This window comes from Prionailurus viverrinus, chromosome B1 (assembly GCF_022837055.1).
Source record: "Prionailurus viverrinus isolate Anna chromosome B1, UM_Priviv_1.0, whole genome shotgun sequence".
Taxonomy (NCBI): domain Eukaryota; kingdom Metazoa; phylum Chordata; class Mammalia; order Carnivora; family Felidae; genus Prionailurus; species Prionailurus viverrinus.
Window position 1 is genome coordinate 173,897,600 of NC_062564.1, and position 18,729 is coordinate 173,916,328.

At 43.3% G+C, this 18,729-nt stretch overlaps 1 protein-coding gene and 1 non-coding gene across 4 annotated transcripts in view; one reads left to right on the plus strand and one right to left on the minus strand.

The window, feature by feature from the left end:
* The window catches only part of FAM114A1 (family with sequence similarity 114 member A1), a 69,616-nt gene extending 52,424 nt beyond the window's left edge, over window positions 1-17,192 (minus strand). For 2 of the 3 annotated variants that reach the window (XM_047855731.1, XM_047855729.1), the window contains exons 1-2: window positions 17,106-17,192; window positions 6,179-6,531 (exon numbers count right to left, since the gene is read on the minus strand). In XM_047855731.1, the coding sequence (XP_047711687.1) occupies window positions 6,179-6,523 (345 nt within the window). In that variant the 5' untranslated portion in view covers window positions 6,524-6,531; window positions 17,106-17,192. Of the gene's footprint in view, window positions 1-6,178; window positions 6,532-10,039; window positions 10,132-17,105 lie in introns of those variants that run through there. The other variant, XM_047855730.1, reaches the window with a different exon arrangement.
* LOC125164999 (U6 spliceosomal RNA) lies at window positions 8,943-9,049 on the plus strand. Its single transcript, XR_007151908.1, has one exon. It is a non-coding gene; the product is annotated as a U6 spliceosomal RNA (small nuclear RNA).
* Window positions 17,193-18,729: the final 1,537 nt, after the last annotated feature.

The following is an 18,729-nucleotide window of genomic DNA, read 5'->3' on the forward strand; positions in this document are numbered from 1 at the left end:
CTCTAAACCTACAAATGAAAATCACAAGGACAGAAAGTTTGTCTCAAACTTATCTGGTTTCTGCCCCACATCTTGCTTCTTCACTTTTTACAAAAAGTGCCTACCTGCTGTATCTACCCCCCTCCATTACTCCACCTGCCACAGTATTCTCCCACAGCCACCATGCTTCATGGAACCATTCTCATCAATGCCACAATAGCTTTCTTGTGGCCAAAGTCATGGAGTCATTGCAGTCATTTTATTTCTTGACCTTTCACTAGCATCTGAAGCTTAACTACTTTGACCTTCTTAAAATGCTCTATACTCATGGCTTCCATGCCCTATCTTCTGACTCTTACTTTTTTTGGTCCATCTTTTATGATTTCAGTTTATGTTAGAAAATCGCCAAATGCATATTGTGATATTAGGGGGAATGCCTTAATTAAGTTACAATCCAAGTGCTTCTTGCATCCTAATAAAATATGCTGGAGTTCAGGGTGGTCAGCTGGCATCCTAATCATGAAAGCCATACTCCAGAGACATATATAATGAGCATTTCCATTATCTGTGTCTTTATTAACAGCTGATGCTTTGCTAATTAGCATACTGAATTGCAGAAGTGGGTTTTAACTGATGAACTATTTATTAAATAGCATTCTGAATATCTGAAAGGGGTTCTACATGGTGATATTAAAGGTATTCAAGGTTTACAAATGGTTACATTTATTTTAGAGCCTCTCTTTTTATTAATAGCGCATAAGAAAGGTTTTTGCCCTGTGCTAAATGGTGTTTTAGCCAGCTCTGAACATCAGGGAATTCTAGTTTTTGATGCCAGCTCTAAGGGAAGAAAACCCTGCCTCTAGAGTTCTAGGCATTTGTCTTAAGTGAAACTCATTCAGGGTGGTGGTCAAAGCACCTGAAAGGACAGAACGATGGGACATTCTCAAGTCTACATGAAAACAGTTCTCATGATCTGTTTTTAATTTTCTTATTAATTAATGTTCAATTTTAAAATGTCAGTGTGGTACAATGAGATCTGTGATTGATTTCCCTTATAGAATGTGATGGTAAGATCGTGAAGACAAGAGGTAACTCTCGCTGTCTCAACTACTTTACTGGCTACCACAACATACCAAAAAGAATCTAAGAGCCAAGTTGGCTTAGGGGCAGGAAACTTCCAGGGCCAAGTCCTTGGCCTCTGTGTTTCTTTATTTACATATACCACTTAGATAATCTCACCCACTCCCATTTCTTAAATAACATCCAAATATTAATGGCTTCTAAATTTCTCTCCCGGGCTCCAGGCTGTTATAACCAACTGCCCACACAATACCTTCACTTGGATGTCCCCTGGCATGTTCACTACTGAACTCACCATCTTCTCAATCTCACCCGATTCTTCAACTAGCTGTTTCCATGTCCTAGTATTAGTGGTTCCCAAACACTGGTCTACAGACTGCAAGAATATCATTTGGAGGAACTTATTAAAAACACAGAGTCTTGGGGAGCCTGGGTGGCTCAGTTAAGCATCTGATTCTTGGTTTTAGCTCAGGTCATAATCCCAGAGTCATGGAATTGAGCCCCGTGTGGGGCTCTGTGCTGACAGTGCAGAGCCTGCTTGGGATTCTCTCTCTGCTCCTCCTTTTCTTTCTCAAACAAATAAAAAACATTTCTAAAATACAGTCTTAGCTTCCACTGTGATCTTTTGAATAAGAATCTCAGTGCAGAGCCAGGGAATCTGAATTTTTAACAAGCTCCCCAGGTTATTCCAATACACCACCAGATTTAGGAGGTACTGCCCTCTATGGCCAAATGGCATCAGCATCCACCAAAGCCAAAAACTGAGTGCCATCAGGTAGAGTAGTCTTCAAGGAGGAAACACTCAAAAACAAAACAAGAAAACAACAACGACAACAACAACAAAAACAGAAGCAAACTCTACTTATTTAAGTGGCAAAAATCTGCCATCTGTGAGTCTTGGTCTATGTTCTCTCTTCTTTGTTTCCCTTGACAGCAATTTTAAGGCTCGTAATATATTCTGTTTTTCCTTTTCTAGGGAGAGAACTAACCAGTGGTAGTCTATGTTTTCCTTTGCGAGTACCTTTAGTGGTAACATTAGAATTCTTTACTTTCATAATTGGCCTTATGTATTGGCGTTGAACAGTAGAGATGACTTTTTTCCCCACTCTGGGTAACACTTCTTGGTGTTCAGAACTTAGGGAAATTTGGTCTAGATTGGATCTTACAGGAGCTGATGGGCCAGTATCTAATAACTTCCCAGAAAATCTCTGGAAATAAATGTCACTCCTGACTAGCACTTAAGAAAAACATCTCTAAATTGAGTCTGAAGACATCCCCACCTCCTGAAGACCGATTTAAGTGCCCCATCTAAGGCTTCCCTTGTGTCTGTCCTATCTAGTACTATAAGACATGCCATAATTACTTTTATACAACACTCCTTTCTCCAACTAGACTGTAGGCATCCTGAAGATAGTTGCACCACTCAGATTCCTAGACACAACATGTGGTGTCATGGGGCTGGTAGAGGCCTTAGAGAGTCTAGTCTAATCTCCAACGTTCAAGTAAGTCTGGGGGTCATCACTCATGGATGTTGTAGAGTAGATCCCGCAGGAAGTCTCAACTCAGTGACCTCTAGTCTGTACATCAGAATGGATGAGAAAAAGAAGTAACATCAAAGACAGAGATGTCTTTTCTGAGTACATAAACTGTCAGTGGTGTGGTCCTTCAAAGCAGAGGTGCCAGCTAAGCAGCTGGCAGAACCACTGGCTTCTTCCTCTTCTCTTTGTCCCTCCTGGTCACACCACCCTACCTGCCGGGTTACAACCACTGGACTGACTCAGGCAAAGGTGAAGCTAATAATGGGGATTTTAAGGGGACTCAGATCCAAAATAACTATGCAGATACAAGTCACTTAAAGAAAAAATATATACACATCTGAGCAGATTTTTGCAAAATCCAGTGTGTCCTAGAAGATACTGGTTTATACATTCTCAAAGGCTATTCTGCCAGGTTTTTTTTTTTTCTTCTGTTAAAAGTGTTATTTTCCCATAGAAGCTGTTTAAAGGGATAATGAGATTCTTTTAGGCTCAGATATGCCTGGGATCAAGTCAGCTTTTTTCTTGGGTGTTTTCCTACTGGACCCACCATTCCTCAAGGGACCTGTGTTCAAGATCCAAACAGCCAACTTGTAAATAAACTTTCGATTCAAGATTTTCTGCAAAATTAATTCTCTTCTGGATCAACAGAAAAATAGTTGTTTTCATCATTGCTAAGGATTTCTTTTAATAAGTATCCAACAAGGGCAATAAAATAACATATGAACAATGCTTGAAGACAAGACACAAAAGTGACTTCCAATTTTAGTTTAAAAGGATAGGTTACCAAGAGAGACAGTTGAACCACCCACCCCCTCTCTGGGTAATCCTTAGAAAGAGACTAAATTTGCACCTACTTAGAAGGGTTTATATATGACCTGGGGTTTATATATGACCTTGGTGGAAGAAATACCCTCTTTCCTCAAGGCCCTCCCACCAGCCATATCGGCTTTCTACCTTCTTAGAACAAACATACTGGTGGGCATTCCTCCCACATCTTGGTTTCACTGAGCTTCTTGTGCAATGCCAAACACATACACCCAGAGCCACAGGCCCAACCTGGCCAGCCAATATTTGCACTTCCATCCAGATACTTTTGTGATGCTTCATTATGAAGGAATGCTCTCCTTTCCAAGTCCTTGAAAACTATCAGTGTCGTGTAGGGAAAGGGGGGCAATACCTGTCTACTAATTGGCTCTAACCCTGTGGCATGAAGGAGGTTTACAAAGTGCCTTCAAAAGCAGTGTGCTCAAAAAATTAAGAAGGGGGATAGGTAGGAGCATACTGACTTTTTTTTGCACTAGTTCTATTAGCAGTCTTGTTATCATTATTAGAAGTCTGAAATTGGAATGTATAATCTATCCATTAGGAACATATATACTTTGAATTAGTGGAGCTAGTATAGTTTCTTTAGGTCAGGTCAGGCCATAATGGTGCAGTAAATATGGTTTTCTTAACGTACAAAGATACTTATTAACAGTTGCTTTTATAATAAAAATTGAGAACCAATGTTTCCCACAATAGAAAGCGTGCAGGGAAAACGGTCTCCAGAGTCAGGCATATGGGTATATATAGGTATAGGATTTTTAAATATATATCCAATTGGCTCTATCCCTCTGGAGAACCCAGACTAATACGGACCCTGGCATCAGCATTTTTAAATGTTTATTTATTTTTGAGAGAGAGGCAAAGTGCGAGTGGGGGAGGGGCAGAGAGAGAGGGAGACACAGAATCTGAAGCAGGGTCCACACTCCAAGCTGTTAGCACAGAGCCTAATGCGAGGCTCAAACTCAGAAACTGTGAGATCATGACCTGAACTGAAGTTGGATGCTTAACCTACTGAGCCACCTAGGTGCCCCAAGCATTTTTTTAAGCATTTCCCAGTGGTAGAGGCGCCTGGGTGGCTCAGTTGGTTAAGCCTCCGACTTCGGCTCAGATCATGATCTCACAGTCCGTGAGTTCGAGCCCCACGTCGGGCTCTGTGCTGACAGCTCAGAGCCTGGAGCCTGTTTCCGATTCTGTGTCTCCCTCTCTCTCTGACCCTCCCCCGTTCATGCTCTGTCTCTGTCTCAAAAATAAATAAACGTTAAAAAAAAAATTTTTTTTAAATAAATAAATAAATAAAACATTTCCCAGTGGTTGAAATGTTCAACTAGAGTTGAGAGCCTCTGGTCTAGGAGTGCTTAATCCCTTAGGGGGTCCATGGTGGCTCTGAAGTCTGTGAACTCTTGGAATTCACAAACACAATTTTCCTGGTATGTGTACCATATCTCATAAAAACTCTCAGCTGGTCCTCAGATCCCTTCCATGACATCCCTACAAAACCACTGTTTGCTTTTGTTTAAACATCTCCAGACGTGGGAAACCCCCTCCTCTCTGAGGAAGTCCATCTCATTTTAGAACAGTTCTAAAAGTCAAACCCTTTGAAGAAGCAGAGGCACAAGAAGCCTGATATTGAATAAAAGAATCACAAAATATTAGTCAGAAGTATACCTAGTGCTCTTCATGTGCAACTTCTTCATTTTATAGAGGGAAAAACTGAGGCACAGAGAAATTAGGTATCTTGCTCAAGTTAATAGTGTTAATGATAGGTTCAAGAGGGAATGCCCAGCACTGGTTCTCTGTTTAGTTTCCTCCCTTCATTGCATGTAGTAGTGTCCCTTCAAGGACAGACACGGAGGTGGTCTCTGGTGGCATACTTCAGATGAGCAGAGCTGGGGCCTGGTTGAGGAAAACCGCTATTCCCCCCCGCCCCCCATCCTGTACCATCACTGTGGAAAGCACAGGACTGGAGGGGAGTGGCCTGCCTCCCTCTTTCATGCTGGGAGCCTCTCCATCCCCACCAGTCCCCACGTGGATGAAGGTAAAAATGCCAAGAAAATCCAGCTTGTTGGTCAGGCTGACGTTGTACAAGGTACCAATTTGGAGACACTGGTCTATCTTAATCCCTCCAAAGACAGATGTGGACACTGAAGGGAAGGGGCAATGAACATGCTCTGCCTCCGGTCCTTTGGAAGGTGGTATAGCTGATGATCAAATAGTGATCTGAATGTTTAAGATCCCACAGTAGATCTGTAAATATGTGTTAAAATTTAAGTGGTATTAAAGAAACACTGACTTCTTTAGGGTGGAATCAGACTTGTTAATAACTTGGACGCTTTATGTCCAATATTTCAATATCTTCCATTTATTACCAAGTAGCTTCCTATCTCACTAAGCTGCCTCCTGATTGCCTCATCTATAAATTAAGGTTAATAATATCCATCTCAAAACCTCAAAGAACTGTCGTATGGAGTGAATTACCTGACCCGAAAGTGGCTAGTGGGGTGCCTGGCATAATGATGTGTCCAGTCATTGGTGGCTGTTATTAGTATTACTGTAATTATCAAAATGCAAATAACATAATGACCAATTATTCTCATGTATGCCTTTTCTCACCACCCAACACACTTTTGATGACAGAGGTGATGCCATAGTATATTCTGAATCCCCAACCCCCACCCACGGAGCTTGGCACAAATCTGTGCCCACGGTAGGTGTCAATAAGAACCCAGGTTGAACCGAATCGAATGAACCGCTCCTACCGGATTACTCTGCTCTTTCAGGGGTATTTCAGATCCAAGTTCTGCCTCGAGGCTGACGGAGTCAATGCATTCAGCAAGCGCATCCTCAGTCACTTCTCCATTGGGGGGATGCTGCGTGGCACTGGGGTGTTGGGGCTCAGGGTGCTGGGCATTTGCAGTCTCTGCACGCTGAATGGTTGCATTTTCATGCCCATCTTCTGTGGCATCAGCTGGTGTTGGCTCATTTGGAATCGTAGCTGAATCACAGTGTGCTTCTGTCTCTTTGGGTAAAAACTTGCTATTGGGCATCTTGGTAATTTCTGCTTTGTCTCCAGTGGCTGAGGTGTCACCGGCATCGTCAGACATTTTAATATCTGTCAACACGATTACAAATACTTTCTGCTTTAATCGGAATTGTTAAACTTTATTCAAAGCCCCCAATAATTAAATCTGGTAGGAGTAAACTTTCTTCTACCAATAAGAAACTTTACACAACCTTGGGGTAGGCTGCATAATGGCCCCCACAGGTATCTATGTCCTGTTCCTTGGACCCTGTGAATGTTACCCTACACAGCAAAAGGGATTTCACATATATGGTTAAATTAAGGATCTTGCGATGGAGAGATTATCCTGGGTTATTTGGATGGGTCCTAAATGAAACCATAAGTGTCCTCCAAGAGAGGCAGAAGGAAACATGATTACAGAGAGGAAAAGGTGAGGAGAGAGCGGGAGCAGAGATTGGGGTGATCAAGACGAAGGAGGCGCCGTGGGCCAGGACAAATATGGGCGGCCACCAGAAGCTGAAAAAGTCAAGGAAACCTTTCTCCCCTCAGAGATGCCAGAAGAAACCAGGCTTACCAACACCTTGACTTTAGCCCAGTGAAAACCAGTTTGGGACTTCTGACCTCCAGAACTGTAATAGAATAAATCTGTGTTGTTATAAGCCACTAAGTTTGTTGCAATTTGTTACAGCAGCAATAGGAAACTAATGCAACCGTGCAATGCTATCTCTAAACTTTCATGGATCTTGTACCTGGTATGCAGGGATATGTATGTGGGAACTATGAGTATTATCTGTGTCTGTGAAATTACTTAATATCACTGTATTAGTTACAATCACAGCAATAATGAGAATAAGCATAGAAAATACCTGGGAGCTGATCAAAAATGACTTGACAGGGGCGCCTGGGTGGCGCAGTCGGTTAAGCGTCTGACTTCAGCCAGGTCACGATCTCACGGTCCGTGAGTTCGAGCCCCGCATCAGGCTCTGGGCTGATGGCTCAGAGCCTGGAGGCTGTTTCAGATTCTGTGTCTCCCTCTCTCTCTGCCCCTCCCCCGTTCATGCTCTGTCTCTCTCTGTCTCAAAAATAAATAAAACGTTGAAAAAAAAATGACTTGACATTTAGCTTTGTGATGTCATCAGAGATTCACATTGAGAAAGCAACATATACACATAAGTGTGCTTTGTTGGACACCAGCTGGTGAAGGCCGGGGTTCTGCTGGACAATAGTTGACACAGGGAAACACAGGATGAATTGGAAGGGAAAGAAGTAAGGTATTAAGTCAAATGAGGAATGTCACTATTATGAAATTACCTACAAAGCAGAAAACTCTTTACCAAGTTTGCAAGCTAGTGTGTCATGTAGAACAGCACTGTTCAACAGAACTCTTAAATGATTTAATTTTATATTTTACATAGGCATGTGTGGCTAGTGGCTACCTTACTGGACAGTACAGATCTAAAAGGCTAGTTCAAGATGATAATTTTCATTTTTTAAAAAAATTAACAAATTTTTATTTGAGAGAGAGAGAGAGAGAGGACAGGGGAGAGGGGCAGAGGGAGAGATAGAGAGACTCTCAAGCAGGCTCCATGCTCAGCATGGGGCCTGACATGGGGCTCAATCCCACAAGCCTGGGATCATGACCTAAGCTGAAATCAAGAGTCAGACGCTCGTGGGAGGGGGGATGGGCTAAATGGGTAAGGGGCACTAAGGAATCTACTCCTGAAATCATTGTTGCACTATATGCTAACTAATTTGGATGTAAATTAAAAAAATTAAAAAATTAAAAAATAAAATAACGGTGAAAAAAAAAAAAGAGCCGCTCAACCAACTGAGCCACCCAGTTGCCCCAAGATGATAATTTTCTTAGGCTAAAATGAAAACACAGAGTTCTCACTACACCAGAAGTCAAGTCTCAGTCAAATCAGTGAGTATTTTTGTCGACCTCGGTGTTTACCAATTGGTCAAACCTCAAGTTGTCACGAAAGCCACAGTATGTAAGAAACCACTTAACATACTGGCCAAATGGAGGTACGGGCTTAGGATCATGTGCACATGTAGCCCTCTTGTCCCCTCACATAGCCATTCCCCAAGGTTGTCTGGCTGTTACCTTTTCTTGTACTACATTCTCTCCCTTGGTGAATCACATTCCTTTCTCACAGTTTCACACACCACTCTTATGTCGTGAGTTTCAAATATCTACCTCATTCCATCGAGATGGAAAGTAATTTAGTGGCTTCCAAGGACAGAAGGGAAGGGGAATGAGGAGGGAATGACTGCTAATGGGTATGGATTTCTTTTGTCCACAAGGAAAATGTTCTAAAATTAGATCGTGGTAATGGCCGTACAACTGTGTGAATATATGAAGACCACTGAACTTTCAAAATTCCTTTGAGTGAATTTTGTGGTAGGTGAATTATATCTCAATATATTAAGAATATATATAATACATATAACCTATAGTGTTACATGTTAATAACGCTGTTAATAAAAAAAAAATTCTAGTGCTTGCTTCGGCAGCACATGTACTAAAATTGGAACAATACGGAGAAGATTAGGACGGCCCCTGCGCAAGGGTGACAGGCAAATTCATGAAGCTTCCATATTTTTAAGAAGATGTGGCTCATATATACAATGGGACACTACTTAGCAATGAGAAAGAATGAAATCCTGCCATTTGCAGCAACATGGCTGGAACTGGAAGGTATTATGCTGAGTGAAATCAGTCAGTCAGAGGACAGCTATCATATGTTTTCACTCATGTGGATCTTGAGAAACTTAACAGAAGGACATGGGGGAAAGAAAGGGGGAAAAATAGTTACACACAGAGAGGGAGGGAGGCAAACCATAAGAGACTCTTAAATACACAGAACAAACTGAGGGTTGATGGCGGGGGTAGGGGAGAGGGGAAAGTGGGTAATGGACACTGAGGAAGGGACTTGTTGGGATGAGCACTGGGTGTTGTATGGAAGCCAATTTGACAACAAATTATATTCATAAAAAAAAATTCTACTTCTGGATAAGTAGTTCTAATGGCCAGCTGGACAACTGCTCCCATCCAAAAGGAAACCTGTGGTCTTACTGTTAATACTGTTGCCTTTTGTGTTCCTTTTAATGGTGCCCAGATTTTCTCAATAACCTAGGCTTAAAACCTCAGCACTGTCATTAACTAAACCTTCACTCTCTCAAGAATATGTAATATCGATACCTATCATTATTGAGCGCCTATTAAGTCTAGGCTCCTTACATGTATTCTCTCCTGTGAGTTAGATATTATGAGCTCTATTTTACAGACGAGGCAACTGAGACTCAGAAGTCACACTTTCAGTGACATATTTGAGATTTGAACCATGTCAGAGCCCAACTGCAGCGCCACCAGCCTCTTCTCTCCCAGTGCCCAAATCCTAGAGGCTCTTTATTCAGAATTTATGCCTTTTCTTTTATTTTTACTTCTATTCACTGCCACCACTCTAGATCAGGGTCTCATTATGGTTCATGTTGATGACTTCAACATTGGACTCAGATCTCTACTGTCGCTCTCCCTTTCGCTTCCCCATCCCTCACCCTCCTGTTCATACATCCTTAGGGGTTTCCCACTTACTATTGGGAGGAGGTGAGAAGCTTCAGCTGGCATCCAAGCACCTCTGTACTCCGTTCCCACTGTGTGTATCTCCCACCATTCCCTTCCAAAACCTGGACCAAGACAATGTAAGTATCCATGCAATGCCTGACATTCACAAAAGACCCTCATGTGGCTGTTGGTTCAATACGTTGTCTTAACACATTCAAGACCCAGTTAAGATAAGTACTGCCTCCATTCTTTGTTCTTCCCAACTGGATAGAATTTTTCTTTCTCTGAACTGCCAGAGTGCTTTGCATCTACCTCACCTTGGACAGTTATACTTGCCTTTGGCTTAGAGTCACTTGAGTGTTTTCCTATCACAGTATATGGTAAATTCTATGAACACAAGGAGCTCCTGTGTTTTGTTTTCAGACTTTATGCAGCACTTAACATGGTTGTTTGAACCTAGTGGGAAGCTCAACAAACATGTGTGTTGTTTGATGAATATTTTCAGAGGCTTGAGATTAAAATGTAATTTGAATTTGTGTTTTTGTATTTTGGGGGCAAATACCCAGTAGTACGATAACTAGATTGAAGGTGTACCCCTATGTTTATAGCAGCATTATTTACAATAGCCAAACCAAGAAAGCAGTCCAAGTGTCCATCAGTAGATTTATGGATAAAGAAGATGTGGCATATATATACTTACATAACTCAACCCCCTAAAAAGAATGACATCTTGTCACTTGCAACAACTACCTGGATAGAGCTACAGAGTATGATGCTCAGCGAAATAAGTCAGTCAGATAAAGATAAATACTGTATGATTTCACTCACATGTGGAATTTAGGAAACAAACCAAACAAGCAAAGAAAAAAAGAGAGTGAGAGAGACAAACCAAGAAACAGACTCTAGAGAACTGATGATACCAGAAGGGAGGTGGATGGGGGATGGGTTAAAAAGGTGATAGGGATTAAGGAGGGCACTTGCCATGATGAGCACCAGTGATGTATGGAATTGTTGAATCACTATATTGTATACCTGAAACTAATATAACTCTGGATGTTAACAATATTGGAATTAAAAATTTTTTATTTATATTTCTTATTACTATTAAAAAAATTTTTTTAATGTTTATTTATTTTTGAGAGAGACAGAGACAGAGTGAGAATGGGTTAATGGCAGAGAGAGAGGGAGACACAGAATCCAAAGCAGGCTCCAGGCTCCGCACAGAGCTTGACGCGGGGCTCGAACTCACCCGTGAGATCATGACCTGAGCCGAAGTTGGACACTCAACCGACTGAGCCACCCACACGCCCCTAAAGTTTTTTTAAATGTAATTTGAAATGAAAGCAAACAGAAAATGCCTTTACCCCATTTACTACTCAAGAGCTATCTTACAGCTAATGGTTCCAAATAATCCATATCGTCTTTCCTTTGTTCCTTAATCTCCAGGCTAACTAAGTTAGAATGTTTTCTTTTATTTTTCTAAAGTTTATTTATTTATTTTTAGAAACAGTACAAGCAAGTGAGGGGGAAAGAGAGAGAGAGAATCCCAAGCAGGCTCTGAACCACCAACATGGAGCTTGACCACCCGGCTGGAACCCACGAACCACGAGATCATGATCTGAGCCAAAATCAAGAATCAGACACTTAACCAACTGAGCCACCCAGATGCCCCTAGAAGGTCTCCTTTGAAATAAAAATCCTTGGATTCAGTGATAACACTCCTATAAACAAGTCTATAGGTGGGAATAGCAAAAAAAAAAAAAAAAAAAAAAAAATGCATACTTCCCTTTAGCTGGTATATAAAGTTTAGGATATTTAAGGTTGGAGATAGTGTGTCAATGACTAGGCCAATGCCTAGTTGAAATAGTAAAGAATGAAACAAGGCCACTGCCCAGAAAAGGCAGTTGCTGTGGCTCGTGGGAGGAAGGCAGAACTGAGTGATGGTACTTGAAAAGCTGCTGTCCTTTTGTAAACAAATAAAATCTTCTTGAAAATCTCAGAGGCAGGACTGGGTTAGGGCTGGGGGTTGGCAAACTATAGCCTGCTGGCCAGATTGTGCCCTCCGCCTGTTCTGGTAAATCAAATTTCATGGGGACACAGATATGTTCATTTGTTTACGTACTGTCTGTGGCTTCTCTAGCACTACAACAGCTGAGTTGAGTAGCTGAGACCATATGGCCCATAAAGTCGCAAAGCCTAAAATATTTACTATCTGGCCTTTTACAAAAATGTTTGCTGACCCATGGTCTAGAACATTGCTTGGTTTCCATGATCTAGAAATTTTTGTTTTAATTTGCCCTATCCTTGCCTGGGTCCTAGGGGCATTAGGAGAATGGCCCTGTGAATAAATGATGCTTCGACATCACTTTTGTTCCCATTTTTTATTCATCAATAGCTGGCCATAGACACTGTCTGATATTTTCATTTCTTTGTAAGGTAATTTGAAAATCCTTATTAATCTGGATTATTAAGGCACTCCAAACTATTTCACTTTTCTATAAACAGGGACGTAAGGATAAACCTGGCGATAATAAACGTTCATGGGCAAATAAAAAAGCGTTTTTTTTTTTGTTGTTGTTGTTGTTGATTCTGCTTTGCCCTAAATGTGTTGCAGTGCTGTTCGTAACGTACTCTAAAATACTTCTGCATATATCGTGTGACATGTATGCAGGTTTGCTGCAATTTACAGCCTAGGGGTGGCTGGGTAACACCGAAGTGCCCTCTTCAGGAATGTCCTCTCCAGAAGACTTTAGTTAGCATTCAAAATCTGTAATTGGGTGTCCACTTCTAGAGACGGTTTAACCATCATCCCCTTTAATCAGAACCCCAGGATGTGCTAATTAGCACAAGGGATATTAGAAGCCATTTTTCACCCGTGAAACAGAAGATGCCTGAGATATGTGGATTGGCAAATAATAACATACAGGTGCAATCCGCCCTTCTATTACCAGGGCATAAGAGGCTATTGGGTTCGGCAGTTTAGTGGTCTTTGAGAGAGAGATCTTCTAGTTATGCTTTTTGGGAGAACCCCCAAACCTGACTGGGTTAGCCGAGTCCTGCCTGTAGAGCAGTCCATGCCAGAGGCCTTAAAGGTCAGAGAGCTTGGACTTCATCAAGCTTCTCAGAACAAGCTGATGGCCAAATTGCCTTAGGTCAGTTGTAGAAAAACTGCAGAGACAGAAACCTCTCTTCCCTGGAGCTGCTCTGCATTCCACCAGCTACAGGAAGCCATTCCTTCAGAAATGCCCCAAATTAGCTATAAGGTATTGAACCCATACTGGTTAAAATATTTATGGACAACTTACAAGTTTCAAAAAGACTGTATTTTTACATCCGTTTAGAGAGTCAAAATGGTCACCATAATATTTACCCTAAACTTCTTTTTTTAATGTTTATTTATTTTGAGACAGAGAGAGACAGAGAGAGAGAGTGAGTGAGCGAGCATGTGTAAGCAGGGGAGGGGCAGAGAGGAAGAAAGAGAATCCCAAGCAGGCTCCCCACTCTGAGCGCAGAGCCAATGCAGGGCTCAAACTTATGAACCGAGAGATCATGATCCAAGCTGAAATCAAGAGTCAGATGCTTAACTGACTGAGCCACCCAGGCGCCCTTTAACTTCTAATTGTATGTATCTTTAATCTGTATTGACTTCTGCCTGTTACAGGTCTGTATTTTCTCTAAACCAAAACCAAAACTTGTTTTCATTTGTTTGTTCTGATAGACTTTTGTCTACTCTGGGTGTTATGATAGGAGAGATGAAATCAGTTTTAACACTGTGCCCTCTTATCTGAGGCCATTAGAAACTGTTGTGTTTTAAATAGAAAGCTGTGTCTGCACAGTGACTGTCAGAGTGCACCAGGACCACAGCTGTGATACACACTGTGTTTCCTAGGACAGTCCCCATGTCGGCCTGGGGGCCCAAGAAGCAATCAGACTTATAAATCTCTCCTGATTTATGGTTTGGAGCATTGATCACTGCAGCCATGTCTTGTGGCTTTGATGCTAGCGAAACTGAACCCAGAGAAACAAGGAGGCTTCTTTAGAACACTTCAAGGAGAGGAAGAGTGGCATATAAAGGAGGCTTTGTGGGCTGGGAATAAGTTAGTTTTTCATGAGTAAATTCATTCATCACCTAAAATGCTCCCAGAACTATGCTAGGTATTGGAGCAGCAACATCATAGGCTCCAAAAATAAGTTTAAAGCGGAAGCCATGACTACTACCCTTCAGAAAATGAATAATCTGTTTTCATTTTATTCCTGGTCAATGAAGGTCCAGGAAACAACTTCAGCTAACATGAAATGGGTAAGTGATGACAAAAAACGGCACATCCAATAAGGGAACGATGTGCCCGAATTAGACTGACCTTGTGCAAGGGAGAACCTTGAAAATGGTTTTGCTATGGTTACTCAGGCATGATAGGATCAGAGTATGTGCAAATGCCCAGTATCAGGAAGGAATTCTAGATAATCAGGATGAATGTGTGGCTGGGGTAGGAGGCAGCATGGAGGAACAGTGGGGGGGAGAGAGAGACAGTATTCTGAGGTGGAAAGAGCATGCCCTGGCCCCACCCTCTCTTTGTGGGTACACAACGCACTCTCGGTGGGCTTCCTCACTTCCTGCTCTTAGACAAACTGGACAAAATGACCTGGATACTTGGTTCCTGAACACCAAAAATTGCAGGACTGGGACCAGGTCCTGATGATAGAGAGAAATGAGGACAAGATAGCAAGTTTTTTTGTCAATCTAAATTTATTAAATTAAAGGACTGCCTTCATCTTGCAAGTTTAGCCTGCATGCTTTCCTTGGTATTAAAATGTCTTTCATTTTATGAAATAGTAGTGCAGGGGATAGATTTTTTTTTTAAATGGTCTCATTTGGCAAGATACGAGTTTGGTAACAGGATAGACTGTAAAATCACTGCCCCCAGTTTTATAAAGGGGCTGGGGTGCCTGGGTGGCTCAGACAGTTAAGCATCCGACTTCGGCTCAGGTCATGATCTCACAGTTCGTGATTTTGAGCCCGGCATCGGGCTCTGTGCTGACAGTTCAGAGCCTGGAGCTTGCTTTGGATTCTGTGTCTCCCTCTCTCTCTGCCCTTCCCCTGCTCACACTCTGTCTTTCTCTCTCAAAAAATTTAAAAAAAAAGTTAAAAAAAAATTTTTTTAAGGGGCTGGTCAGTGAAGGAGCAGGAACAAAAAACCTCTGGATGAGAGGTTAATTAGCTTGTAAGAGTTCTCCACCTATGAAGCTTAACAAGTGGTGGGCCCGAGCCCCAGCCTCTTTGTCTTCTGGTCTCGCCTCCACCTGTCTCCTATGTATTTTTCTGAAACACAGATGGGACCTATTTGCTCTCGTTTAAAAACCATTAGGTTTAAACACCTTTGCATGACATCTGTGAGCCTTCATAATTCAGCTCCCATCTCTCCACCTGTTGTAACTCTTAATGCACCCTTCACTCGCCTCACCAGACTTCCCATCATTACCAACAAGCCTGTAAACATTCCCACATCCTTGCCTTTGCCTATCTGGTTCCTCTGCCTCGGCTGCCCTACCTTCAACCGCTTTGCAAACTCCTATCTGTCTCTCCATGTCTAGTGTATTTCTTACCCTGAAATTTTCCTTAATTTGCCCCACTCTTTCCAAAAAACTAATTGCTCCCTCTTCCATGCTGTATGTATGTGTGTGTGTGAGAGACAGTGATACTTTGCACTAACTTCTATGGCATTTATAAGGAGTATTTGTTTCTGTGTCATTTCCTCCTCCAGGACTGTGACCAGCAAGCACTTAGCTTGGTTTCTAACCCTCATATGTTTACGGAATTGAAATATATTGTTTGATATTGATTAAGGAAGAATATTTGATATATGCTGGACTTCTAAATAAAGGGCTACCTATATGAACTGAATCTCTGATTTTCTAGAAGGCCCCCATTCACCTGCAAATTCCTTCTGCACTGGCTTGTGCTTCAAAAACCACCCTGGAAGTTTCATTCCTTCGCTCAAAGCTTACAATGTAAGTAAGTAGTTAGCAGATTCTTTCCTGAGCTCAGGTTCTGAGGGAGGAAAGGACAGAGAGAACTGGGAATGAATATGGGTGAGGTCAGAAAGGGGCACTAGGAGGAAAAGAGGACAGAAAGAGGCCTCTGAACAGACAGGCTGTCTCCTTAGTTATCTCAAATTGGAGTTCAAGAGAGACTGATTTTAGAAGCCACCTGCTTGTAACTCTAATTCTCAGGATGGGAATTGGTGGGATGAATGGGGCACAGATACTGCTTTTAGCCCAGACAGAGATGCCTTCCTACTCTAGGAAAGGACGGTGAAGTTCAGGTGCCAGATCTGAGATGGCTGGAAATACTCACCAGATTCCATGGTGGAAGATCAGTGAGTGAGCGCGTGGGGGGCTGGGGAGGGGCGGGGGACAGGGGGTAGGCTCCGCCTGGGGGATGTGAATCCAGGTAGCACTAGCTTAGGGTGTTGGCTGGGGTGGAAGAGCGTGTGAAGCTGAAGGAAGAGAGATGCTGAAGTTGGCTGGGAGGTCAAGGCCAGAGCTCGGTTTTCCGGGGCCAAGGACAGGCGAACCCCGGGATGGAGGACTTTGCCTTATGGGGAGCTGCTCCCTCTGTGCCCCTGGCGGCAGGGATCCTGCAGCCTCCTCTGACTCGGACCTGGGGCACTGGAGAAACTTTTTCAGACTTGCTTGGTGCCGCGACCGGATACTTTGAGAACACAAGGCAGTCTCCGCGGAGGTTCAGGCCGGCCGAGGGGGCAGACCCCGAGTGCGGGCGTGTGGGTGTGTGCATGAGCGTGGACCCGGAGCGACACACACTCACACACACACACTCACACGCCCGCACCCACACAGGGCCCTCGGCCGCGCCTCCCGCGCCTCCCCAGACCTTCACCCCCCAAGTCCGGTCCTCCCGGGTCCCGCGCGCGGTGCCAAGTCCCTGTCGATGGCTTCCCACTAAAGCGGAGGGCAGAATTTGGGGACCAGGACAAGGAGAGACGGCAGGGTCTCCCCACCACCCAGATGCCGCTGTCCTCGCACTCCCCCGCCCTCCCGGGGAAGGGGAAGGGGAGAGGGTGCCCGGGGCTCTTACCGCTCCGGCGGCCGAGTGCGCGCGGGAGCGCCGGGCGGGTCCCGCCCCGCCACGTCGGCAGGGCCGGCGGGGACGCGGCCGGAGGGCGGGCCGGGAGGGGGGACAAGGGGGCGGCCGGCCGAGCTGCCCCGCCCCGCGGCCGGCCCAAGCGGAGCCCCGCCCCCGCGGGCGCCCCGCCCCAGCGCCCGAGCGCAGCCGAGGCTCCAGGGCACCTTCTTCCGCCGGGCCGGGATCCTCGCGGGGTAACTAGGCTTTTCCAGCTCTGTGCCCGCAGGAAGAGCCGGACGGACGCCCACCCCCACCCTGGGCAGGTCTTGGGGTTCTCCGCATCCATTTACTACCTTTAAAAGTGCTGGAAAACCCTGCGGACAGTTTCCCCGGGAAGGGATCGCTCAAGTTCGGCCAGAGTTTTTGATGCCTCGATTGTGCGTTAAACAGCTTTCTCTTACCTTGTTTGTGGGAGTGTAATTTGATTTAAAATCGGCCAACTAAGCAAAAAACACTTTCTAGAAGGCCACTTTGGAAATGGGGATCAGAATTCAAAAGCAGTAGCTTTGGCCCAGGAGTTCCACGTCTGCGAAATTTGTCTTAAGCCAATGTGCGAGTATGTATGTGCAAGGATGTTTATTGCGGTTGTTTGTGCCCGAGAAAACCCGGTCATAATCTGTCCCACAATAAAGGATTGGTGAAGTAAACCATAGCATCTTCAAACAATCAGATATGTTGTAGCCATTAAAAATTATAACTCTACATCCGATTTGTTGACAGCAAAGAAGGCAGGCCATAGCCGAATATTAAGTGTAGGGCAGGGAAGTTTACAAAAGTGTCATGTATGGTATAAACCTTTTCTTGTAAATATATATACGTGCACATATATTTTATATAAGTTAGGGACAATGCAGTTTTAAAAACAGTGATTCGTTCTGAGTTCTGCAATTGTGAGTGTTAGCAGATTTTGTTTGAGAGGTGTGACAGGCGTGTTTCGGTGAACCATGGACGCAAACACCATGCTTGTGACTTCTGAGCCTAAGGACAGCAAGCACCTTTGCCACACCTGCCCTCCCTGCTGCGCTGAACGGTAGCCGCGCGATCAAACATTCCCTCTTCACGGCTGGTTTCCTTTTCGCCTTTGACCCAAACCACACCTTTCCGATAACAGAATACGGGGGAGCAACTCCAGCAACAGGTTTTGTTGCTGACTGCAAATTATGCCCTTTTACTGAAATGCTGCTGCTTCTAAGCACACCAGGATTTATTTCAAAAGTTGTTATTTTTTGCAACTTAAAATTTTTTTATTCATTAAAAATATTTGGGAGTATTAAAGAATAAAATATTCTTTAAGACATATAGGAAAGCAGAGAATAATATGACAAATGTTTGTATAAGAAAAAAGTAGATAATATTATGACAATATGAAGATTGAATAACTTTTCTTTTTTGTCATATTTATTTTAGAACCTTCTTTTATTTATTTATTTATTTATTTATTTATTTATTTATTTAAGTGTATTTATTTATTTATTTAGAGAGAGAGGCAGTGATAGGGAGAGGGAGAATCCCAAGCAGGTTCTACGATATCAGCACAGACCCTAATGCAGGACTCAAACTCACCAACCGTGAGATC